The following is a 27320-nucleotide window of genomic DNA, read 5'->3' as shown; positions in this document are numbered from 1 at the left end:
ATAGAGCCATCAAGATTTTCTTTCACCCTAAACACCTATTTGCACCCTATATGTTGTTTATGAGGGGGAAGGGGAATAAGAGTCCAAGTTCCTAAAGCAAGTAAAGAATCATATTAAGCCTGCATAGCTTGTTTCCAGGTGGGATCAGCTAAAGCAGCTTTGGCAGTGGAAGGTGCTGAATGAATAAGGAGAACTTTTGGTTTGAAAATTCCTGACTTAGACCTGGTTTGCATAGGATGAGCTGACATAGGGAGCAAAGGAGAAGAAGGTGATGAGGAAGATGTAACATGGGTGGGAGATAAGTGTATATGAACATAGGCATTGGGTGAAGAAATATATGGTGAGGGAGGAAGAAAAGTAACGTGAGGTGAAGAATTTGAAGGAGAATGTGAAGACACAATAGGGGAATGATTAGAAAGATTAAGGGGAGAATTGATTAATGGTGAAATATATGGGGTAGGAAAATAATGGCCAGTAGTTGAAGAGGACATTGGAAAAGACTTGGAATGTTCAGGAGAAAGTGTAGATTTATTGAGAAAAGGAAAGGAGTGTTCATTGAAGGTGACATCCTTAGAGATGTAAATTCTCCCATCAGGAGATAAGCATTTATAACCTTTGTTTTGTGTAGAGTACCCAATAAAAACACACTCAAGACTCCTAAAATTGAGTTTGTGACTATTATAAGGTCTAAGAAGCGGAAAACATGAACAACCAAAGACCTTAAGGAAGCTGTAAACCGGCAGGGTACCATACAATATCTGATAGGGTGAGATATTGTTTAAGGTAGGAGTGGGCATTCTGTTTATGAGGTAAACAGAAGCTGTGAAAGCATATTCCCAATGAGTTAGGGGTAAGTGAGCATGGACAAGGAGAGTAAGCCCTGTCTTAACTATATGTCTATGTTTTTGCTCAACTGTCCCTTGTTGATGATGAGTATGAGGGTAGGAAAGTCTATGAGCAATGCCTAGACTGTTTAGTAGGGAGGTAAAAGGTCTGAATTCTCCTCCAAAGTCACTCTGAACAGCTTTAATGGTCTTATGAAATTGAGTATGAGCATACTTAATAAAGTACTGAAACATAGACAATGTATTAGACTTCTGTTTCCACAAGAAAATCCATGTATGTTTAGAGCAAGCATCCACAATCGACAAATAATAGCGGAAACCAGACTGGGAATAATATGGAGAAGGTCCCCAAAGATCAACAAAAACAAGATCAAATGTAGACGAGTAAACAGTGGTAGAACTAGGTGCATGTAGTCTATGAGCTTTACCCAAACAACAAGATGAGCAGAAATCTAAAGTAGTTTTATTTGTATGGGGAATTTTACATTGTTTGAGGATATTATGGACTGTGTCCTCATGAGGATGACCAAGACGACAATGCCAGTTGGTAAAGCAGTGCTAGCATTAGAAACATTATGTCTTGACTCAACTAGATTATCAAGTAAAGTAGAACTAGTAGCAGGAACAGATTTATTGAGAACAGTAGACCCTAAATCAGTGAAATCGTTATGTGAAAGTAATGAACAATAAGGAAAATAACTTGGTATAAGAGAGTGAAAAGCATAAAGCCCTTCCTTCGTGAGTGTTCCCTGTAAGAGAGTTTTGTTAGTATCCTGAGATTTAACAAAACACTCGTTAGGATGAAATTCAAAGTAGCATTTGTTATCTCGAGTAAATTGAGATACACTAATGAGAATTTTAGTAATGCGGGGAACATGAAGAAGATTGTTAAGAGCAAAAGAAAGATTAGTATTAGAAGAGGAAGAGAAAACCGAATTTCCAGTAGCTTGAATTGAAATCCCTTGACCATTACGCATAAAGATGTGTTTAGGGCCAAATTATTCAGTTGGTTCATGAATGAGACCCGCATCAGCAGTGAGGTGATTTGTTGCTTCGGAATCAGGATACCAGATGGCATGTTTATTGTCATTCTGTCCCATAGCAGCAGTCATGGCAAAAGTACCATAAGGATGAGAAGAATGATTTCGACCAGATGCAGGAGTTGAGAGATGAGAATTTGGGCCAGGTCCAAGAAGTGAAGGACCAAACCGAGATTGAGGTGCTGGGGGGAAGTCATGTGCAGTGTAAAAATTCTCACGTGGAGTATAGTGAGGTTCGGCATAGTAGTGGGCTTGGGACTTGTGAGGTCCATGAGGAAAGTCAGATCTTTGATGATTTGGCCCAGAGTAGGAAGGTCCACCAGAAGCAAAATTATGAGGAAATGATCTTGGTGTATACAATGAATTACCACCATATCCATACAGAGCATAGTAGCAAGTAGTGATATCATGACCAAGACGGTTACAAAACTCACAATACGGTGGAGGTGAGCGCTGAAAGCTTCTACCACCTCTTAGACGACTGCCATGGCGGTAATTACGACCTCCCCGACGTCCACCAAAACTACCAAAACCACTAGAAGGCAAGTTATAACTGAAATCTTGTTTTGCTGGAAAATTCACCGGTGACGGAGAGAAATTAGAGTAATGTTTTGACGAAGCATGACCAGGTGAGGGTGATGGAGATGGAACAACAACAACATTAGCAAATAACACATCAGAGAGAACTTTCGATTTATTTTTCTCAAGATGTGATTCAAATGTTAATAGAAACGATTCAAGACTGTGAAGTGTTGGAAGATTATCTTGACTTTCAATGGAAGTAATAACCGGTTGAAATTCCTCATTAAGACCATCAAGAATATAGTCAATATGTTCAGATGTTGAAATAGGAGCACCAATGAAAACAAGAGCATCCACTAGGTTTTTGATTTTGAAAAAGTAATCGGCAATAGAAGACGAACCTTGTGTTATGGAACGAAGTTGAAATCGGAGTTGGCGACTTCTTGCTTTCATTTGGGAACTACAGAAATTGTGGAGCTCTTCCCACAGTTGCCAAGAATGAGTGCAACCGACAACACGCGGTTGAAGATTTTCAGATAGAGAATTGAGGATCCAGGAGAAAATTGCCTGATCTTGCTCCTCCCATCGCAGATAAGCATAATTGATGCGATTGATCAATCGATCATCATCAGAGAGAAATAGATGAGGGATATCAGTTCCATCAACATACCGATTTGCTCGATTGGAAGTGAGAATTGCTACCATGAAGTGACGCCATACCAAGAAATTCTGTTAAGTGAGTTTCATCGAGGGAGAAGGAAGAACCAGAGAAGTAGAGAACGATTGCAGCAGAGAAGACGACGGTGGTGGAGAAATCGGCGATGTTGAACCAGGAACGGCGGAAGAATCCATTGGCGCGAATGATACCATATGAGAAAACCGTAATAACCAAAACAGAGAGGAGAAGCAGTTACAACCAAAACAGAGAGAAGAGAAAGTTCCAGAGTTTAGAGAGAAAGAAGAAAGAGAATTGTAAATTTTTTTGATTGAAAAAATTAGTTACAACAACATAATAGAGGGATATTTATATTAGGGAAAACTAAAGGAAAAGGTTGAGATACATAAGCAATGGATAGCAAAATTACTAATCCCTAATACTTTTGTATCATGTTCATCAACAAGCCTAGTTCCCAATGAAAATTACATAAGAAAGATTTAATTAGCCTTATGTTGGTTGTTGGCTGCCTAATTAGTATGCAAAATAAATTTTATAAAAACAAATTTCATCCTTGTCTTATCATTAAGGATCACTAATGTATTAGTCAAGAGCTCTTTAGCTTTCCAAAGATTGAGCAAATATAAAGTTAGAGAGTTATGCCTCAAAATAACTTAACATGTCTATAGAAGTCGTCTGATGATTGTCATGCGCATGTAGTGCAAACTTCAAATCATCCACTCATATAAAGATATATAGAGACAACAAATATGTTTATGTGTTGTCCTTTCAAGTTGTTATACTATAATATCTCTCCACAAACATATTAAGAGTGACGAGAAGTTCAAAGTTTCAAAAGTAGTCGTATTATCCGGTTATTCTATCCAAACTGTTTTACTCCCTTGGATTGCTAAACAATATCCAAAATGAGAAATGTATTCTATAACAAGAAACGTGCAAATTAAATCTAATATTGGTTGTTTCAAAGAGGTAAAGTAATGATCAACAATTTAGAGATCAATTAATAACTCTATTGTATTTAATGAAGTCTAGCAAATAAGCCAATATAGAAGGAATGTCTCTAATAGAGACCTCCACCCCTTCTCTCTAAATCTCCTGGTTCTGTCGTGTCTCATCATGATTTGGTTCGTTGATTGTTATGGTGGATTGTGGGGTTGGTATTTTTCCATTCACCATGGTGGACGCTAATGTTCTAGTATACTTGCTAGGTCCTACAAGAACATAGATAGAAATTTGTTGTCCCAAAATAATGTACTACTACTTATGATTAATCAGAAAAATATAAAATGATCTCATATTGAGTTCAAAACTCTTGTAGGCAGAAGAAAAAAACTTGTATAGAGACGGAACCAACATATCATATTTGGAGACACATATATTTATGTTTGTTAGTGCTATCATTTAACAATAAATTTTAATTAGAAATAAATTTTTAATATATTGTCAATCATTTATTGATTGTCTCTACATAGATACGTCTTCACACGAGTTTTTTTCTAAATTATATCGAAGGGAGGTTCAAGTCCTCAGTACATGAATTTGCTAGGCTGCAAGATTTTCGTGATTGTTATAAATTCTATGGGACTATTGAAGAGATGTGCCATACATTATTTAATGATAATTATGTATGTATTTATATATTCATCTAATGTACACATATGACCATCTAGGTTATTCACAACATCTAACGGAGCTGAAAACCATCAATATATATTTTTGGTTATAAGCTATAGTTTCCTTTGACTCAATGGATAATGAATTAATTTATTATGGGGTGTGTGGTTGTTCCTATGGATAATAAATTAATTTATTATGAGGTGTGTGATTATTACTTTTAATAAATATCGATACCAAGAATTGAATTATTTATTTTATGATCTATCTAGAGATCCAATATGACATTATATGTTTAGACCAACATGTTGATGCAAAAACATATTTACATTCCCACATTTTCAGTTTTTGTTAAATTTGGTCCTAACTTTAATTTGATCCAAAGTTGACATCTCAAAATGTAAACACATCAATTTCAATATCGCTATCTTCTTCACTACTAGACCAATACTGTGGAGGATTCAGGTTCCATATTTTTGGGGCGGCTTTCCAACAAAGTGTTGCAATATGCAACTTATCCTAAATGGCAGAAAACAAATATCAAGTTTAACTGTCTGAAAACACGTTTGATTCCTCAACATTCATCATAAAATATTTATATTAATTGAGTTTGAGTGACAAAATAATTGAGAGCTTAGAACTAATACATTCTTATTTTGTAAGTACCACATATTTATTAAATAAGCAACCAAAGAGAATGAATAAGGCATTTGGTGTGTGTAGATTCAATGAGCGTTACTTTGATATTAATTTATACAACACACCATGAATTCATGCTCTTTATAAAAGGGAGTTAAATACACATTTTTTCAATTTTTCAATATAAAGAGGATTCAAAAGCCATTTTATCAAGGAAAAATTATGCGGATAGTGCAATTTGACTATACTATTACACGTCTAGTATATATTTCGAAATACTTACCGAAATAATGTAATTTTTAAAGAACTCGTGAATGTCATTCACGAGTTTGGGGAAGCCGTGGACCAACAATGTGACCTTCTTGTGATCTCGTGCATCTGAGGCATAAGAGTCTTACACGTTCTCTCTCCCCATGGAACTCGTGTATGGTATGCACGACTTCCATACTCGTGTACCAGAAACACGAGTTTGAATGAGACATGGTGAATTTCAAAAATTTCTTTTACACGGGTAATTTCGGGGTTAATTATTTGTTTTAAGGGTTAGTTTTAGTGAGCTTAGTTTAGATTTTTTAAATTAGTTAAGATTTAAGATTTTTGATATATGAAAATAATAGGTTTAAATTAAAATAATAAGATTAAAATGAATTTGATGATTTTACTGAAGTGTTAGTTTTAGGGAATTTAGTTAGGGTTTTTTATTTTACTTAAGATTTTTTTTTATTTTAGTTGTTTAAAAATAAAATGCATATATTAAAATAATAAGACAAAATTATAGAATTGAAATTGATAATTTTAGTACCAATTGAAAAATGATTACATTATAAAAATAACAAAACAAGAATGCAAATTCCTAATGACGTCTATGAGATGATATTCCACATTCAGGTGCCTCCCTCCTTTGAGTGGTTGAAGTCTTAGTTGTTGTTGTGGTTGATGTTGTCTTGCTTGTCCACTTCCACCTCTAACCAGTTTTGGCACCTCCTCATCTTCATCATCATCTTCAGCTTGTGAAGGCAATGTCGGTTGATAATATTGTTGAGAGTTGAATGCCGACAATGGAGTATTTGAAGTTGTGCCAAATATTGATGATATTTCTTGAAATTGTGAAGAAGATGCGAAGTGGGAGAAGGAGTAGTCACCCATTGCTCCAAAACCATCAAACTCGAAGGGTTGTTGTTGTTGTTGAGGAGCAGGAGTTTGAGTGTATGTCTGCAGATAAGTATCCGCTTGAGTTTGACTCTCATAATGTTGCGGGAACTCAGGTGCAACATGCATTTAAAACTATTGTGTAGGAAGAACTTGATAAGTAGTGGCAGAGAAGGCAGTTGGAAGTAGTTTAGCAAACACTTTCATCATCTCATTGAAGTTGAGGTAGATGTCATTTAGTGTATGCATGAGATTTAGAAAAACGTTTATAGGAGCACACAGATCCCGAATTGTTATAATAAAATTGTACTGAAAAAATGTTGGAAAAAATTAGAATAATTAATATCAATGTAAAATTTAATATAAATTACAAATAGAAAAATTAATATTCTTACCGATGCAGTCGAATATGCTCCGTCTGGAAAGATATCCATCAAGGTATTCGTATGGAAATTTAATATACCCCAATCTATGGATTGGTAACTTTAAAGTAAGGATAAACAAACTAAGATATGGTTGACAAAAAGATCGTAAAGGTGATATCATTGGAGATAACCTACCTATCAGGAAAAAACTTGGTCATCTCATAATCTTTGTCGTTGAAAGGCCAGAAGAAGTTGGTTCATGCATCTTGGAAAGAGGCACTGATAAAAGGCAAAGTTGATAATAGAGAGGGTAAGGAGACTTGATGGAAAGGACTAGTTTATGAAGTGCCGGTGGATTCAATTAATAAATTCAGGAAGTTTTTTGTGGGAAGATAGTCAGAAAATACAAAAACTTTTATTCATGGAGGACATATTCTCTATGAAGGAAAATCTGTTGGGTGGAAGAAGGGTGTTTCTAAGAGGTTAGACAGAGGAGGACTATGACAAACTAAAAGAAAAAAAAAGCTTGGTGTTCATCTCTATTTGTGGACATAAGGCCGTGGTCTCAAGAGGAAAGGCTTATTGATAGATTTACGTGAGTTAGGTGTTATGGTGCACCTATTCAAGCCTGGTCGGAGGATTTTTTCCGCCTAGTTTCACAAAAGTTGGGTCATTTCATTAAATTGGAAGAACCAAATATCAATTTGGATAATATGGAATTTGGTAGGTTTCTGCTACTTACCCAAAAAATAGAAGGGATTGATGTTTTGGTAATAGTGCAGTTAGGAAATTTGTTGTATGATATCAGATTGGTAGAGGAAGCCTCACCTTTACCTATTGTGACTTTGAAATCAATGGTGGAAGAGGACTTAGATGAGGGAGAAACAGAAGCTGAAGAGGAATGGCAACACCATAATTAGAATTGGGCGGAAGCAGATCTTTCCTTTCAGGAAGATGATGACGTGGACAATCACATTGTTCCGTTGACGAGGAAAAGGTCAAAACTCATTGGGAGTAACGAAAGTGCCCCAAAGGATAAGGTAGATGTTGACTCCCTATCTGCAGTGGTGGCCGGGGGTCACTATCAATTAGACGAGATGGAAGAAGGTGAGCTGAAAAGGGTAGACTCAATTTTTGCAGTTCCTGAAAGTATTTTGGCACCCTCCCCATTTAGAGTTTCAGGGGACAGAGAAGTGTTGAATTCTTTTCTTGGTCAGAAGAGTGTGGAGAATGAGGATAAAAATGGGGATAAGAAAGTTAAAAAAGCTTCAAAAAGGTCAACAAAAGATATGAGTTAAATAGTAGGTCGTCAAGTAATCTAACCCAACCAAGTAAGTCTCTTAAGCAGGCTGAGAATAAGGTGATGGAAAAACGAGTGAAAAGGGGTGGAAAAATGCTAGGCCTTATTATGGAAATCTCAGGCCCTCTTAGGGGTATTAGTTTGAACAAAAATAGAGACAAAAAGAAAGTAGTGAAGGAGAAGAAAATTCATCCGAAGGTTGTGGGCGATAAAATGGGTGAGGTGATGCCTCCCAATAAGGGAGGAAAGTTCCAATTCAAGGGATGATATAGGATATTTATAGCAAAGGTGGAACATGGATTGGTGATGAACAACAAGAAGGAAGTAGGGAGGTGGATTCCTCAATCAGCAACTCCATCTCGGATTCTAATGTGAGATGTGCAAATTCACTCCATTTCAAGGATGATACTCAATCTGCTACGAAGTTATGGCAAATAGGGAAGAAAATTTGTGTCACATTCAAAAGGAAAGATTCGGTGATGGTGGAGAAGATTATGGAGTTGGAAGCTTGCGACAGGGTTGGTTGCTCAAAATCCAATCAATGGGAGGTTATCCAATGAATTGTCTCTTTCTGAATGTTAAGGGTGTTTTGGAGTAGTGTCAAGAGAAGAGAATTGAGAAAAATGATTTTATATAATAAAGTGGATTTTCTTGGATTACAAGAGACAAAATTGGAGGCTTATGATACTTTTCTGTGTTAGGGCATTTGGGGCAATTCTCAGTTTGATTGGGAGTGTACCAACTCTGTAGGGAGGTCTGGTGCTATCATTTGTATTTGAGATTCTAGTACATTTTTGAAATTAAATTGTGTTAGAGGTGCTGGTTTTTTAGCTATTCATAGAATTTGGGTGTCGGGTCAAGTGGAGTGTTGCTTGGTGAATGTCTACTCTCCGTGTCAATTGAGAGGCAAAAGACAGCTTTGGGAGGGTCTCCTTGCTCTTAAAAACAGCTTAGGGGGTTAACAAATGGTGTTGTTTTGGTGATTTTAATGCTATTAGAGATAGTTCTGAAAGAAAGGGTGGCTTGAGATTTAACAGTCTCAAGGAAATACAGGAACTTCATAAATGGATTCATGATATGAAGCTTTTTGACCTTCCGCTTATTGATAGGAAGTTTTCTTGGTTTCAACCTGGAGGAGGTTGCATGAGCCGTTTGGACCGGTTCCTTCTTTTTGAAGATTGGATTGTGTATGGGCCTGAGTTATCTAAGTCGACTCTCAATAGGGACTTTTCTGACCATTTCCCCATCATGCTTAAAAAGCATACCATTCAGAAAGGTCCTTCTCCTTTCAAATTCATTAATGTTTGGGTTTCTTAGGATGGCTTAGTTGAAGTGATTAGTACTGCTTGGTCCGAACCAATTGATGGGAGATGGCATACCTTTATTGTGAAAGAAAAACATACAAGGTCGAAAACTACTCTTAAGAATTGGAGTAAGGATATGTTTGAGTGTATGGATAAGAAACTTGATGACATTTCCAATGCAATTCAGAAGCTAGATATTTTGGGTGACCAAGAGCATCTGAGTCTTGATGATGTCTTATTAAAGAAAACGTTGTAGGTGGATTGGTGGAAGGTTGCGTTGGTTAAAGATGGTCTTTTATCCCATAAGGCAAAGTGCAAATGGCTTAAGGATGGAGATGTGAATTCTAGTTATTTTCATGCTTGTGTTAATGCAAGGAGGATGATAAATCAAATATTGAGTCTTTCTATTAATGGTATCTGGTATGGTAATAGTGCTGAGATCTCTAAAGGCATCTCGAATTATTTCAGGGATATTTTTTAGTGTGGTCAGAGTTGTTTTCCAACTCTCGATGGGGTGGATTTCCATAATATTTCGGCTGAGTATGTGTCCAGTATCAATGGTGAATTAACTGCAGAGGAGATCTAGAAGGTAATTTGGAGTTGTGTAACTGATAAGAGCCATAGCCCTGATGGCTTTAACTTCAAATTCTACCATGAATTCTGGGATACTATTAAGGAAGACATTTGCTTGTTCTTGAAAGAATTTTAGGTAAACAGTAAACTTCCAAAGGGTCTCAATTCATCTTTTATTGCTTTTATTCCTAAGATTGGCAATCCTTCTAAAATCTAAGATTATAGGCCTATTTCTTTGGTTAGTTCTTTATATAAAATCATTGCTAAAGTGTTGGCTGAGAGACTTAAAATGGTGATGGATTCGGTAATCTCTCCTTCTCAGTCAACTTTCCTAGGTGGCCGTAATATTTTGGATGCTTCGATTATTTTAAACAAAGTGATACATTCAACTAAGAAGTCTTCTGAAGGGTGCTTTATTCTGAAGGTGGATTTCCAAAAAACCTATGACTCTGTTAACTGGATCTTCATTGAGTATATGCTTCATAGATTTCGGTTTCCTTATATTTGGAGACGTTGGGTTAAGGAGTGTCTTTCTTCAACTTCTATGTCGGTGCTCGTTAATGGTATTCATACTCATCAATTCTCTGTCTCCAAAGGTATTCGTCAAGTGGATCTCTTGGCTTTGTTTCTATTTTTAATGGTGGTAGAAGGGTTCACATGAATGGTTAGAAGGGTTATGTCCAATGATCTTTATGAAGGTTTTAAGGTGTGCAGATTGCAACTTGAAATATTAGTGTTACAATTTGTGGATGATACGGTGTTGGTTTGTAAACTTGATTCTTCTTATATTTGGACTGTCAAAAGCATGTTGAGATGCTTTGAAGTGGTCTCAGGTCTTAAAGTTAATTTCCTTAAGAGCTCGTTAATAAGGATTAATATTCATGACAATGTCATTGAGGCGACTGCTGCTTTTCTCTCTGGCAAGGTGGATGATGTTTCCTTTAATTACCTTAGAATTCCTGTTGGGGCCAACTCGAGAAGACTTAATATGTGAATTCCATTTTTAGAATTAGTGGCTACAAGACTTTCAAAATGGAAAATTAAGAATTTATCCTTTAGCGGAAGATTAATTCTTATAAATTTGATTTTGAATAGCATTCATATATACATGTTATCTTTATTCAAAGCTCCAAAAAAATGTCATCCCAAAATTGGTGAATCTTCAGAGATCATTTCTGTGGGGTAATAAAGATGGTGGTAGAGGAATTGCGTGGGTTTCTTGAGAAATTAGTTGCAAGCCTATAAAGGATGGAGGTCTTGGTGTTAAGAATCTGGTCATTTTCAATAAAGCCTTGCTATGCAAGTGGGAATGGCGTAGACTTAAGGAGCCCAATTCTTTGTGGGTATTAGTGTTGAATGCAAAGTATGGGTCTGGTTTGGATTTTATGCATTCAAGTGCAGGCTCTGTTTGGTGGAAGGATTTAGGTTCTCTATCCAGAGAATAGGGTTTCTTAGGGACTGACTTTGAACATAATGTGTCTAAGGTTATTGATGATGGAAAAAAATACAAGATTTTGGTTGGATTATTGGTGTGGTAATCAAACTTTAAGACAACACTACCCTAAATTGTATTTGTTGGTTGATAATAAAAATGTTTTGGTAGGTGATTGTGTGTTCTGGTTAAATAACACTTGGAATTGGAGGATTGAGTGGAGAATGGTCTGTTTGAAAGGGAGGAGCTTCAAGCGGGAGGATTGTTTGTGGATCTGAGACAATTTACTTGTTATGCTTCTACTAATGATGATTGGAGATGGGAATTGGATATCTCGGGGCTGTATGTGGTGAAGATAGCTTATCTAGACGCGGTGGATAACATTTTTATGCTATCGGATGCTAATATTGTGGGTCATTCACAGCAGAACAATCTTCTCATTCACAACTGGATAAGGATGAATTCTATGCCTGGCTTAAAATACCTATCATAATTCCTCATTCTATTGGTGAATTTCCACTTCTTCATGATTCATACTAGGAAGCGGACAAGGGTAGAAAATTTTGGAGAATGTTATGGTGTTATGTGCTCAGGTCTATTTGGTTGATGCAGAATGAAGCTTCTTTCAATCAAAAGAAGATTTGTTATCTAAAAGTTATTGATTTAATTCAGATTAGAACTTGGCTCTAGTATTCATCCAATTGTGGTAGAAGTTATATTCCTTTTAACCAATGGTGTTTAGATCCTTGGTTTTGTATTCGTAATTATTGTATTACAAACTCAGTTTAGCCTTTATATTGGGTAACACCCCTTGTACTTGTCTAATGCATTTCTCTTTTGTTGTTTCAAAAAAAATATGAGTGGCACATGTACTCGGGCTACATTTTATATCTGGCCCATAAAGGTAATGTTCATATATTGGATCCAGACATATTGACATATAACAATAAATTAGTAATAAATGAATAACAAAACATAATATAGAAATTACAAATAACAAATTAGATAAATTACCTGATCAATATGCAAGTGATCCAACATTGACCATATTATGTTGGTTGCATGACCAGGAATATTGGTGGTGATTAGATATTGCGATCACCTAAAATGTAAAGTTATATGAGGTTAGTATGTTAATTGGAATAAATAATTTTAAATAAAAAGTTGTATAATTTGAAACAAATTGAAAAAAAATACTTACCTTTTGACTAAAGGGAATATTTGTAATCTGTCGTTGTATAGTCTTGGAGCCAGCATTGGAATGCGGTCGTATGCCCATGACTGTAGAAGTAGCAAGCATGCTTCGATTTCAATCTCATGACTTATCAATACTACACGACATAATCCTCGATATAGACAAGCTAGTACAACTGAATCCCAATTGTATTGATATGTCTGCGATAAGTCCTCCAACAATGAAAGATACATCAGGTGGACTTGTGACCCTGATCTATCTAGCATGATGAACCCTCCAATCATACACAGTATGAAGGCTCTTGCATGTTGTTGAATAAAACATCATCAAAATCTTGTGGGAGCACTTCAAAAGTGGACTATAGCCAATTCATTTGAACCCTTTGGCCTATAACTTGTCTATCGGTTGGGATAACACCCAACAAGTTGAGACACACAATATCCCAATTTATGCTCGTCGTACCAGTAACATCAACTCCATTAATTGGTAGCCCAAGCTGGTATGCGACGTCTTTGAGAGTAACAATGCACTCCTCAATGGGTAGATAGAAAGTGTGAGTCTTCAACCTCCATCTCTCAACCAATGCGGTAATGAGATGGTTGTTGATATCAGATGCTTCAATATCCAAAATGTGACCAAACGCAATGTTATGAATAACTTGTAACACCGATTCGGATGGTAGACGTTGCCAAAAATTGTATTCTTCACGAAAAGTATCCTACCTACCATTGCATATGTTGTTAGAGACATGGTCTTTTTGAAGGGTGAGTAGGGTAGGGTTAATAGACATAGACTGATATGTTCAATTTTTTTATAGTAAAGATATCGGAAAATCAGGAAGGATTTGGAAGAACTTCATAATAGAGGGATTAATGGATTCGATAAGTGTGAGAATTATTGGAAGAGGGGGTACATATTTATAGTCAACCAAAGTCGTGAATGGGGTCCACGACTTAGGTTGAAGTCGTGGTTGGCAGACACGACTTCAAAACAAGTAGTGGAAGTTGTGCCATAGCCTACTTCGATTCCCTATCTCGCATCCTAGCCTAGACGAAAGTCATGGTTATAGTGTACGACTTCCCTTGAAGTCATGAATGCCAAGTGTGATTTCCATTGAAGACGTTCCACTTACCCTAGCTCATTTTTGTCACTACCTAACTCAAGAAAGCAGTTAAGGACCTGCTTTGAACTCGTGGATGTGGACCACAAGTTCCAAAGAATCTATGTCAATCTCGCGGCTGTCATCCACGATTTTCATATTGGTAATTGTACAACACAAAGTTTCTAGTAGGAATTGAAGGGTTTGAATTAATTGCTAGAATTGAAGAGTTTTTTTTTTTGTTACAAAGAGTTTAGTGGGATTTAATAGTATGTATGTTATATTTAATTAGTATATTTAATTAGGGTTTATTGTATTTAAGTATGATTTATTGTATTTAATTAGGATTTAGGGAATGTAATTATGATTTATTGTATGTAATTAGGATTTATTGTATGTAATTAGGATTTATTGTGTGTACGTAAGGTTTAGTTTTAATTAGTCAAGGTTTAGAGTGCAGGGTTAGGATGTGTACTTAGGGTTAGGTTATGTAGTTAGGATTTAGGATTTATTGCATGTACCTTTGGTTTAGTTTTGATTAGTTAGGGTTTAGGGTTTAGGGTTAGGATGTGTACTTAGGGTTAGGTTATGTGGTTAGGGTTTAAGAATGTTGTAGAAAAACATGTACCCATATATAATATTATACAAATGTTTGGTTGTGGGGTAACATATGTCCGAATATTGTAGAAAAATCATTCTCATGCTTTTTTAGTCTATTCTTCCACTATAGCAAATGCTACTGGAAATATACGCCTACTATAATCTTGTGAACCAGTATATTTTTCAGTCAAGAATGTGTCATCCACTTGAAGGATTGGTTTGCAAAACGCAAATCCTTCAATGCATGGCTTAAAAGCCCAAAATACCCTATCAAAAATTAAAGTATTATGGTCTTTATGGTTAGATGTTGAATATCTTACAATTATACATGGTGCATAATATGGACAACATTCAACCAACGAGGTAACTCCATTATGGTCTTTGGGACATTGCTATTTGTTTAGTAGTACAAGTCTTCCTATATGTCACAGTATAACCAAAACGAGTTACTACCTCTTTCACTAATGCTTTAATTGGTATACTAGGATCTTCATATATCAATTGAACAATACGGTTTGCGATGAAAGATGAGTTCAATTTTGTGTGATCTTGAGAAATATTAGTGGATACACAAGTGCGTCTTCCACTAATTTTTCAAATCTTTCAAATATCACGCTTCACACTTTTTGATGTTCGAATTCTTCATTCACATCTAACACCATAATATTCACTTTTTGCAATATATGTATCTGGCCTAGATTCATCCACATGGTAATCAACAGAATTCCTAATATGAAATTGTTTTACAGCATTTATTGTTGCTTCTTTTGATTCAAATTGTATACCAATAAACATATCATTATCAGTCATTACTTGTGTTACTACTCCTATATGGAAAATCTTGTCGAGACTGATAATCAATGTCAACCAAAAAAGATGAAGGAATATCATATGTTATGTTAACTGGTTCACTAGTGGCAATCTGAACATCGTCATCATCACCACATAGCTCAATGTTCTCATCATCACACTAACAATATCTCTAATAATGATCATCATATAAACACATAGTAACATTAAATAAAAATTAATACAAGTAAATGAAATTAAAAACAAAACAATATTTTTACTTACTTTGTATAATAACACTTCTTGGATTAGGAATTAATCTTCTTAGATGATAATAAATTACTCTCCAAAATTTTCTTATTTTTTTCTTCCTTTGGTGTGATTTGGGCTGAGGGTAGAGGGTGTATATATGTTGTTCGGATCTCGTGTACCCTATATACGACTTGGATTTCGTGTTGTACATCCACGACATTTACATAGAAGTCGTGTTTAACGTGCGTGACTTCCATGGTATTTGACATGGTGTAAGACTCTCGTGCCTCAGGTGCACGAAATCACAGGAAGTCGTATTGCTAGTCCACGACTTCCCCAAACTCGTGGATGATATCCACGAGTTTCCTAAAAATTATACTACTTCGATAAATATTTTAAAACATATACCAAACGTGTAATAGTATAGTCAAACTACACTATCCATGTAATTTTTCCTTTTATCAACGTGAGTTCTATATTAAAAAATTCCAACGACTTTTTTAACCACTTTTGTATTAATGTAGTGTTAGAAATAGTACTATACTACATCTAGAATTCGAACTATTTAGCAAAACCATGGAAATGGTAAGTTTCATTGAGTAAATACTTCAGACTTACTATAAGCTATATGGTCATTGCAGGGAAGGATTTACAAATTAAAAGAAGTATTTCTATTAGTAACCATTTATACAGGTCAGATATTTTGATTATTATGACTTTATGAGATTGGCTTAAGATGAAAATCATATGTACTAATTATAGCATAAGTTTGCAAAATTAAAATCCAAAAATTTCTACAAACAACAATCAAACCTTAACCTCACTACAAATGAAGAAAAACTGAGAAAAAAAGAAGATTTATCTTCATTTAAGTCCTTGATGGAATTTCATCAATGGTCTCAAGTGCTGGTCTCCAAGATCTTTGCTTTGAATACCTTTCAACAGGCTCAGGCTCATTCATCACCTCACTATCAGCTTCTATTTTCTTTGCCTCTGAAGGAAGAAACATACAAACTGGAAAAATCTTCCCTAAATTGTTGAAACCTCCATGCTTCAATGCCTTGGATGCTTTATAATTAAACGAGATCATTTCTTCATGTGTTAACACTGAATATAGAAGGTCCATTGGTAGAAGGAAGTAGAATTTACGCCTTTCGAGTTCTTCATCGGCTAAAAGCCCTCGAATCCGGTGACCAACTTTGAGGTAACTTGAGTCACAAACAAACTGTTTAGGGTATTCTAGCATGAGTTCTGCAGCCCTAATTGGTTCTGTATAGAACTGTAGTCTCCCATCTAAGTATAGAACCTTATAGACTCCATTAGATATGAAGGAAGGTGTACATGAAGCTGCATTGCCCATTGTAAAATGAGTATTTAGTACTTGCCCTTACAAATGTTGGAAAATTTGGAACTGAAGAGTTTTTGATTGAGTTTCTTAGAATGTGACTATGTATTTATTCAAGAAGGTGTTCCTGTTAGTTAAGAAAAAATGAAAATATAATTTATTGTCCTTTTTCTAGCTGCAAGGTCCTTAGTTGGGTAAAGGTTGGTATATCTTTATTATGATATTTAATTATATTTTTTAATGCTGTAGTTTGTCATGCTCTAAGTGATATATCTTTAGAGCAAAGTCTTCTATCTGGCAGCAGATTAGTTTTATGCTGATATAAAACATGAGAAAATGTAGGTATATATCTTTGGATCTGGAAAGCATATAATATATTTGAGTTTTTGTTATTTGTACAATAAAATATGCAATAACACCATATATTTATATTCTTATATATTTGTTTATTATTCTTATTTTCTTTACATCATTCTAATGTTTCAAAAAGTTAACTTGTGTAAGCTGTTTATTTAGGATGAATACATTCAGATATTGAAAGAACATAAATATATTCAGTGTGCTTGGTATCCCATCACTATCCTATGCTAGCTTGCAAATTATTCCCATGAAATACATATTATATTAAGTACATGAACCCTTAACTTTTGCATCTATAGGGTGTAACAGTTGTCATGTGCTATACTATCAATAACATAATAGTGTGAAGAGTGTAATATTTATGTATTGATATTGTAAAAATTTATCCGCACTCAGTGTATCATTTATCCTTTTGATTACTTTTTTGAAAAACCAATAAGGATAAAAAATGAACGGTGGATAATGCAATGACGGTGTAAAAAATTCTTACATTGTTATATACATTTTTTTCTCATAGTGTGAAATTAACTAATGGGGTGAGTTGGAGTGAAAATAAATTATGACCTTTCATTAACTTAATATTAAAAACTAAAAGGGGTTTTATGCGACTATTATTTCTGATTCTAGTCCAATTATGAAAAAGGTTTTATGTAATCACTTTTTTTTACGTCATTAACAATTTATTAAAGACAAAAATATATTTTCCATTTTTTGTACTATCAAAGGTATCCTCACCTTATATATAATAAGGAATTAATCTCTTTCTGAGTGCGTAACTAACCCTCCTAACAAATATCATTTTCAAGAATCAAATATACTACTGGATCAACAATATACTAGTAGAAAGTCACTCACTTTCCATTTGTTAAGTTCTAATGACTTCTACAATTGAGAAGATAATAAATTAATATTGTAATGGAAGGATCTAATTTTAATAAAATGTTTGCAAGAAATAAATTTCTTTGGATGGTAGGTAAATAAAACCAAAGTCATTGAAAATAGAAGAATGCCAAACCAGTTGGTAGAATAGAGTCAGAAGTATTAAATCTGATTGCTTAATTAACAAATGAAGAATCTTAAGTATGACAACTAAATGATTAGCGTTTCATTTTGGACTTGGCAAATAATTTTCTGTTGAAGAAACTGAATGATAGCCAAGAAAGGTTTTTGGTTGTTGCTTACATGGTTGACATCAATATCAACAAAGAAACACAGCTCAAAGAGTGTTAAAATACTTGCTTTCCTTGCTCATTTATACAAGCCAATGTTTGTTCATGATTGATAAGAGTGAAAACATATTATACCGTCTATTAAGATACTAGTACTAGCATTTGATAGATTAGGCCTTTGTAATAAACACATCCGACTCAGACTTACTAAAAACCTATTTGGTCCTAAATTGATCACACATATGTTTCTTAAAAAACCCACTAAACCTAATAAGATAACCTATATAATGTTATTATATATTTATATTAATCCGTTCATATAAGATATATACATAAAATAAAAATAAAAATTCATAGAAAATTTATTAATGAGAATTTGGGATATTAAATTTGTTTATTAAGACTAACCAATTAGCGTATTTAAAAGTAAATATATTAGTATGTTTAAAGGTTTATTGGTCTATTTAATGGCTTCTAAATAAGTTTTTATAAACCAAATGAGACTTTTAGACATGATAGACCTATAATAGAAAAAAAAAACTTAAACAAACAAATACGTCACGATTAGGCTACTGTTAAACATGTTTAAGCTAAGACCTTACTTATTTCTGACCTTTTGATTACCCATTAGTTACTTTTATTAAGCTTTAATTATTTTATTGAATCTGTATATAATTAATGTTATCTTCTCTATTATAAAAGTATGCACCAATGCTAGAGAGGTGGAGAAGAACTAAGTAGCAAAGATAGAGAAGAAAGTAGAGAGCACGTGCGTTTATATATATATTATGGTTTTTAGCAGGGGTGTTAATTGGATGAGTTTGGATTTGGATCATAATGAATGGATAGAAAACTATCCATTTCCAAATAAATCCATTACATCACATTTTTAAATTATCCAATCCATCCATATCCAATGGATTTCAATCCATCCATTCTATCCATGTATCCATTTTAATAGATTGGATGGATGGATATCCAACTCATTTTTTTTTAATTTGAACAAAACATTTTAATAAAGCAATTTAAAGAAAAAAGTTCTTTTAAATAATATTATTTAATAAAGCATTTTTAAATATCAATTTTAAAAAATATTTTTCTTAACAAACACTTTTAAAAAGTGTTTTTTTAATAAGCAATTTTAAAAATGTGAATTTGTGAATTTTTTTATAAGCACTCTTAGTAGCAAGAATATCTGGTGCAATATAATTGGTCGGGGTGTAAAAGTCTTGTTCGGTTTTTGACGCAATTTAATGACCGAACCGAACACAAAGATATGGTTTGGTTCGATTAATCACAAATTTTATTTAGGAATCAAACCGTTCATTAGTGGTTCGGTTCACAGTTTTTCAACTTATTTAAAGAAAATCATTTAAGAAATAGTTGAACATAATTTGCAAAGTATAAAGTCAACTAAATGAATACTAAACACGTCAATAATAAAATATTTAATACTCTTTCTAGTAAAACAATAATAATTCAACATCTCAACGCACTACAAACTTGAAATTTTAGTCCACAAAATCTTCTAAAATGTTCAACAAAATTTAAGAATGACAAACTTGGTACAAATATTTTAGTCCAACAGTAACACCTAATACTCCACACCATTAGTAATATCCTCGAGTTCTTTCTTTATTTTCTTTTAGTTCTTTAATTTCTTTATTTGATTAATTTCATCTTTGAATAATGACAAAATGTATACAAGTTTTTTTAGTTTTCATTTTATCTTCTCAATGAATAATACAGATAATAGATATTTAGGTTTGTTTACTAATTTATTTTTTCTATTTACCTCTTATTTATAGACTATTTTATTAATAATCCTAAATTCTTAATCATATTTTATCTCCTAACTTTAAAGCTTAATAATCCAAATATAAAATAAAATAATTTTTTAATATGCGGTTCGGTTCTAACCGTTCCAAAATTTACAAAATCGTGAACCGAATCGAACTTAAATGATTCAAAATAAAAAAAACTGAACCGAACCGAACCGAACCGCATTTTATGGTTCGGTTCGATTTCATCAGTTTTACGGTTTAAACTAGAACCGCTTACACTCCTAATAATTGGGACTTCCATAAGTTGTATGCAACCAGTTCATCATCCTGAAATATTTAATTTTGTTATTATATTATCACATTAGTCAATAACCAAAATGATATATTTATACTTTGCATTAAGATGTTGGGGTAAAGACTAAGGCCGAAATCGTTTATACTTTTTGATAAGCACTTTTTAAAATCACAATTGCAATTTTCAACGTTTATAATGTGTGTGGGATTGTGCTTAGAAAAGTGAGAGATTTTTTATATTAATATTGAATTAATTGGAAAAAAAAATTGTTTTTATTTTTATTGTTTGGTTATCCATCCAAATGGATATAACCATGAATATTAATTGGATATAATGGATGGATTTGAATCCATCCATTATCAACACCATCGTTGGATTATATCCATTTAAATCCATTAGTTCTAACGAATGGATTTAGATGTATTTAATTTGAATGAATTTGGATAGATTTTGGATTATGGATAATTTTGCCACCCCTAATTTAGGGCAAACATTTTGAACAAATGGATAGATTCTTAATGTCCTGCGATCATAGTTTCTATGGGCAGCATACCATGTCCGTTTGAAAAGCCCACAAGCAAAACAATCCTTTAAGATGAACATTTTGAGCAAATGAATAGATTCTTAATGTCCGGCTAATAACCAAGAATGGGTTGTCCCATAAGCATAGCCTAATTCTCAATGACACTCATCCTCTATTCATTTGCACCGTGCATGTGGATTAATTCAAAGCTTCTTTCGGGTTGCACCTCTTCGTCACAAATGAATGTCATTTAACAATTGTAAATAAATGTGAATATTTCAGTTGTTAAAAAGATGCAAGCCTTTTACGTGCACAAGGAAGAGAGAAATGGCTAGTGTAAAAGTAATTCACACTCAATTCAATCACTATTCATTTTTAATTATTATTGACTTTTAAAAAAAAATATGTATAAATATTTACACTGTTAGTATATAGATATTAAATTCTTAATCACAATAGTTCTATATTATTATTACATGAATATTATTACCCAAATGAACCCACGAGCAATGTAAACCAGCATAATGGAAACATGTTATTTAACCTTTATTATTCATTAACTAATATTTTATAAAAATATCATAACATGTCCTATATAAGTAGTTTTTCCATTAATTTTCAGCTTAAAATTCATTTCTTAGTGTTGCAATTTCAGAAAAATAATTGAGGGATTTTGTAGATTTTTTCATTCGGAATTCATTTATACCAAATTTATGAATTTTAGTTAAAAAATGGAGGCAGTTATGAAGAAAATCATTGTTCCAAAAAATTGAAACAAAAAATTACTTGACTAAATTGAAAACAAAAAAATAATTTGGCGGACCAATTCAGCAGATTTGCTTTATTTTTAATTTTACAATGTTAAATTTCTTTATTATATTCATACCATAAAGTCATCAAAATGATCAACCATGCTCAATAAAAAAAGATTTACTCTTCTTCACCAATTATCTTTTATGTTATAATACAACAATCAAAATTAGACTTTCATAGTTTTAGAACAAAAGATCAGTTTAAATTTGATTTTATTTTAGATTAAAATTTTAATTCAACAAAAAAATGCGAATTCAAAGATTAGGGTATACTATATTTATTTGAAAATATTCACCATTTACAAAAATTTCTGTGTTTTATTTTTTAAATAAAATATAGGATCTGATCCATACAAGGAAAAACACTTGTCATTCTTTGGTTATTAGGGGCATCCGAAAAACATCTAAGTTGAAATATGATTTTTAAATTAAGTTCTGAATTAGTAGATACTGTCAAAAAGAGTGGTGATGCCATTCGCAAAAAGGAAGAAACTGTGGCAAAGACAAATATTTCTTCTTTGAAATATCTACCAATTATTTTTTGTAATTTTAACCTTGTCTCTCTGAGAAATGGTTTGCAATATCTATTATTTTAATTGAAATGAGAATGAATGCAAAAAGTTGATGAATATGATATTGTAAACTATATGTGAGGCCATTTTAGTGTGTACAGTTAAATATGAATCAACATTGGGCCCCCAAGGAAGGTAATAACTTAGGAGAAGATTTGAAGGGCCATACCAACGATGACCTTTTTGGGCCCTAGATGCAAACGGCGAAAACCTGTGCGCTATATTGGCAATCATTATGATAGGTGGCACGCAAAATTTTAGAAGGCAGGGCACCTCGGGCCAAACCTCAAGACCTAGGGGGTGTAAATGAGACCCTTGCTTCAAAGGAAATGAGAATTATTACTATTTTTACGGCTTCTAAGGCCCCTCAAAGGCAGTCCCATTCCAATTTAGGTCGTGGTGAGAGTTCTAGGCCTGGGCCCATTATAGAATAAGTAGAAGCTCATGAATTGAGTCAGGTACCAGATTCGCTCAAGGGAATGCTACAAGGGATTAGCCAAAAAAAGACTATGTCAGTCAGTCAGGATCACATATGTCATATGCCATATGCTGGAGGATTACCAAGTGGTTCTTGAAACCCCAATTTATTTGCAGGGAAGTGGGGTTTAGAAAGAAAGAGTGCAATCAAGTCTGGAAAATGAGGGTGATTTGCAGAAGGACGGTATGGGGCTTTCAAACCCTACACTTCATATTCTTAGTTGATGAATATTTTGAGTTGGAATTGTAGAGGTGCCAATGCGAAAGGCTTCAGACAATTGATCAAAGACTTCAAAGAGATGTATTCATCGTCTTTACTTATTTTGGTTGAAACGCAAGTAAGTGGTGAAAAGGCAGACAATGTAATTAGCTTGATGAGCTTTGATGGTGTGGCCAAAGTTGAGGCCAGGGGCATAGCTGGTGGCATTTGGTGTTAGTGGCAATCCAAGTTAAAGGTAATGACAGGGTTCCTTAGGTGTTAACTGCGGTGTATGGTAGCCCTCACTTCTCCCTTCGAGGGCATTTATGGTCAACTCTTCGGGAGTTGGCAACTGAGATGCATACTCCTTAGTGTGTGATTGGTGATTTTAACACGATGATCTCCAATGAAGAACGTGTAGGAAGCAGTAGTTGCAATCCTCCTAGAGGTGCCACAGATTTTGCATCTATAATTAGTGATTGTGAATTGATTGATCTGGGTTTTGTTGGTCCATGGTTTACTTGGAAGCGAGGGAGACTTAAGGAGAGATTAGATAGGGCTCTGTCCAACATAGATTGGGCTAAAGTTCCCTCATGCCTCAGTCACTCATTTAAATCCACTTAAGTCAGATCACTCGCCTCTTGGTCAACTTGGTGGAGTCTCCCAATCCGAATCAGTTGAGACATCCCTTCAGAATGTCGGTAGCTTGGTTATCTCATCCTTCTTTTGAGGATCAAATTCGGTGTTCCTGGTCCCCATTGCTGAATTGGAATGACAATATTTCCAATCTCCAAATGAAGCTTCGAATCTGGAACAAGGAGGTTCTTGGTAATATTATTGCTAGGAAAAAAGTTCTTCTTCGGAGACTTAATGGTATCACTAGGAAGCTTGCCCACGGGTCTAATGATTTCCTGGAACAATGGGTGGAGTATGATACAGATCTGCGGGAGGAAGAGCTTTTTTGGTTCTAGAAGTCGTGAAGCAAATGGCTTATCTATGGAGATAGAATATGAAATATTTCCATGCTACAACGATAATTAGACGAAAGAAAAAGCATGTGCAGATGTTGCAGAATGAGGATGGAAGGTAGATTCGGGATAGAGAAAAGGTGGAAGGTATGGCAATTAAATTCTATAGGAGTCTTTATTCTGAAGATGGGGTGGCAACCCCGTTTTGTATCTCGGGTTGCTTTCCCAGTCTTTCAGATTCTCATATTGCCTTGCTCGGGGTAGAAGTTACAAATGAAGAAATAAGGAAAGCCACTTTTGGCCTCGGGAGTTATAAAGCTCCAGGTAAGGATGGTATCCAAGCTTTATTCTATCAAAGTAAATGGAATTTAGTGGGTACAAAGCTGTGTAATCTGGTAAAAAATGTTCCCGGAACCCTGCTGCAGTTGGGGAGTTAAACGAGACATTGATAACTCTGATACTGAAGGTTGATCAAATCTGCCAGATTAAAGACTTCCGACCCACAAGTCTTTATAATGTGTCCTACAAGATTATAAAGAAGATTCTTGCTGCCAGAATGTGTTGTGTGATGGAACACTTAATTGGGCCTCATCAGAGTAGCTTTGTTCCTAGTAGGCAAAGTAGTGATAACATCATTATTACTCAGGAAGCAATTCATTCCATGAATATCAAGTGAGGAAAGGTTGGATGGATGGCTATCAAAATTGACTTTGAGAAGGCATATGATAGAATTTGGTGGAGCTTCGAAAGAGATTCTATGGTAGATGCTGGTTTTCGTGCGATGGTGGTGGAGTTAGTGTACAATTGTATCTATGGTGTTTCTTCTCAGGTCCTTTGGAATGGCGAAGCTCTTGATCTGTTTCATCCCGAACGTGGTATTAGGCAAAAGGATCCTATTTCTCCTTACCTATTTGTGTTGTGTATGGAGAAATTATCTCAACTTATTCTGGCTGCGGTTGATCACGGGTTATGGAAACCTATCAAATTGTGTAGGAATGGTCCATAGCTCTCCCATCTTTCCTTCACAGATGACTTGATTCTATTTACTGAAGCTACTATAGAGCAAGTCAAGATCATATCATCATGCCTCGGGCTATTTTGCTCTAGTTCCGGCTAGAAAGTGAATAAGGACAAGAATCAGATTTTGTACTCTAAGAATGTTCATGACAATGTGCGTCAGCAGATCAGTGAAGGCTTTGGGTATAGCAGAACCTGTGATTTGGGTAAGTATATGGGTGTGCATATCCATACATCTCGGTCCAGAAAAGACACTTACAATTATGTGGTTGTTAATGCGAGAAACAGGTTGAGTAATAGGAAATGCAAGCAAAATTTAGGTTCATATTTTTTCTGACCTATATTCAATGCTAACTCTTTGGAATCGCCTTTGCCTGATCAATTGCAAGCCAACCAAAATCCCCCAAAGCTCAGCATGGAGAGCAGAGCAATATCCAAGGTGTTTAGCATAAGCAAAGACGAAAGCGCCTAAATGGTCACACACCACACCTCAGCATGGGGGATTTTGGTTGGCTTGCAATTGATCAGGCAAAGGCGATTCCAAAGAGTTAGCATTGAATTTAGGTTCATATTTTTTCTGACCTATATTCATGTAAAGACCGTCTGCATATAGAGGCTTAAAACAGAAGTCAAAATTTAACATTTGTTAATTGAATCTTGTGTGCAACAAATTTTCCTCATATGGAAAAAACATCGAACAATGTAAATGAAAAGAAAAGGGATGCAACTGACTTATACACCGAAACTTATCTTTTGTTGTGCGTCACTACCCCATTTTCGTTAGCCCAATGAGAAATACACAAATAAATGTAATGAAGTTATTATCAATGTTTTTTAGAGGGAAAACATGAAAAAAACCAAAATTTTAAGATAAGATTGATTCGCGCACAAATAAAAATAGAGTTCGAGAGTCAGTTACAGATAATGAAGGTGTTAAGTACCTCATACCGTCCATTAAAACGGTACCTAGATTAATAAAATGGATATTCGTTCAAAATATTAATTTTATTTTTATATTATTAAATGAAATAATAAAAAAAAGAATTCTTTTTATAATTTTTGTGCCTAACAGGGAAAAACATGCTCCTACGTTTTTCTAGCTGCAATAGAGAAATCAATGTTACATAGTTCTTTAAGAAAATAGTTGATTAGTGGATATATTTTTATTTTTATTTTATTATAAAGTTAGTAAAGTAAGATAATGCGACAAATCATAAGGCCTATAGTAGGCTACCTTATGTAGCCTTTATAAGTTATTTGAAAAGAATTAACAACATAAGATAACATGACAAGACACTAAGTCTATAGTAGATTACCTCATATTGGTTTTAAAAATTATTTGATAAGATTTAACAACATAAGGTAATACAAATATATAGTGAGTTACCTCATATTGCTTTTAAAAATTATTTGAAAAGAATTAACAATATAAGTGATAAGTGCCAAACATACCTAAAAATCATATACTTTTATGACACTTATCTTAAGCATAATTGAGAAAAACCAACTTAAAACAATACTTTTTGTATAAAATATCACAATTTGGTATATTTGTGTTTGCATTGCCTTTTTATGTATTTTGTATGAAATAAAATGAAGAAAAGAAGAGAAAAGATTCATGGTCAAAAAGCAACAAAAGTCAAGAAAATCAAGGTGCTCAACCAGGCAGCTGAGCGTGGAACAAGCCCCGCTGAGCTGACCTGACCACCTGCCTAACCTGGACCAAACTGCTCAACGAGACTGCTGAGCGGACCTGCTTAGCCACTCAGCCTAGCACCAGACTAGGCATGGCACGTTCAGAAATATGCTTTACACGGTTAGACACGAGCTTGACACAAGACCAAGCTGCTAAACAAGCTGCTCAGCGCTCCAACCAAGCTGCTCAGCGGAGAATCAGACTCTTGGCCAGATCAGCAAGCACCAAGCCACGTCCAAGTCAACATGGTCAGAAGCTGCTGAACAAGCAGCTTAGCGGTGAAGCAGGTGCGCTGGGCGGTGCTTAACACACTTGACTTAACCATCAAGCAAACCATGAAGTCATCCATGACCTCCACCATATGCTTTTCAGAAGTAGCTCACAATAGCTGGTCTCATAGCCCACAACTAGCTTTGATGAGTCATGCACAAGGAGGTGACTAAGCTACTTGGTCAAGGACCAAACCCATGCTGAAGGGTTTGGTCAACTGCTGAGCGGTCCAGCTCAGCAGCTCAGTGGTCAGGCATGAGGCCTATAAATAGGACGCCAATTCCTTTGAGCAAAAGAGATTGGAATACATCATTTCTTCATAAAATTCTCTCAAAAATACTTGAAGGCCAGAGTTCTCTCATTTAGGAATTATTTCTTAGCTTAGAGTTTTCATTTTCAAGTAAGTTTTGTAATTTGCAGTTTAGAATTCAAGAGGAGA

At 34.6% G+C, this 27320-nt stretch overlaps 2 protein-coding genes across 2 annotated transcripts; both read right to left on the bottom strand.

Moving 5' to 3' along the window:
• LOC109330866 lies at positions 114-1822 on the bottom strand. Its single transcript, XM_019565137.1, has 2 exons — positions 1387-1822; positions 114-1267 (listed from the first exon to the last, which is right to left on the bottom strand). The coding sequence occupies exons 1-2, from the start codon at positions 1820-1822 to the stop codon at positions 114-116; spliced, it is 1590 nt and encodes a 529-aa protein (XP_019420682.1).
• LOC109331014 lies at positions 16065-16795 on the bottom strand. The gene has a single exon (XM_019565297.1). It carries the CDS (start codon positions 16752-16754, stop codon positions 16263-16265), a length of 492 nt encoding a protein of 163 aa, XP_019420842.1. The 5' UTR covers positions 16755-16795; the 3' UTR covers positions 16065-16262.

This window comes from Lupinus angustifolius, chromosome LG17 (assembly GCF_001865875.1).
Source record: "Lupinus angustifolius cultivar Tanjil chromosome LG17, LupAngTanjil_v1.0, whole genome shotgun sequence".
NCBI lineage: Eukaryota > Viridiplantae > Streptophyta > Magnoliopsida > Fabales > Fabaceae > Lupinus > Lupinus angustifolius.
Note: the sequence above shows the minus strand (reverse complement) of the source record. Positions and strands in the feature narration are given on the sequence as shown.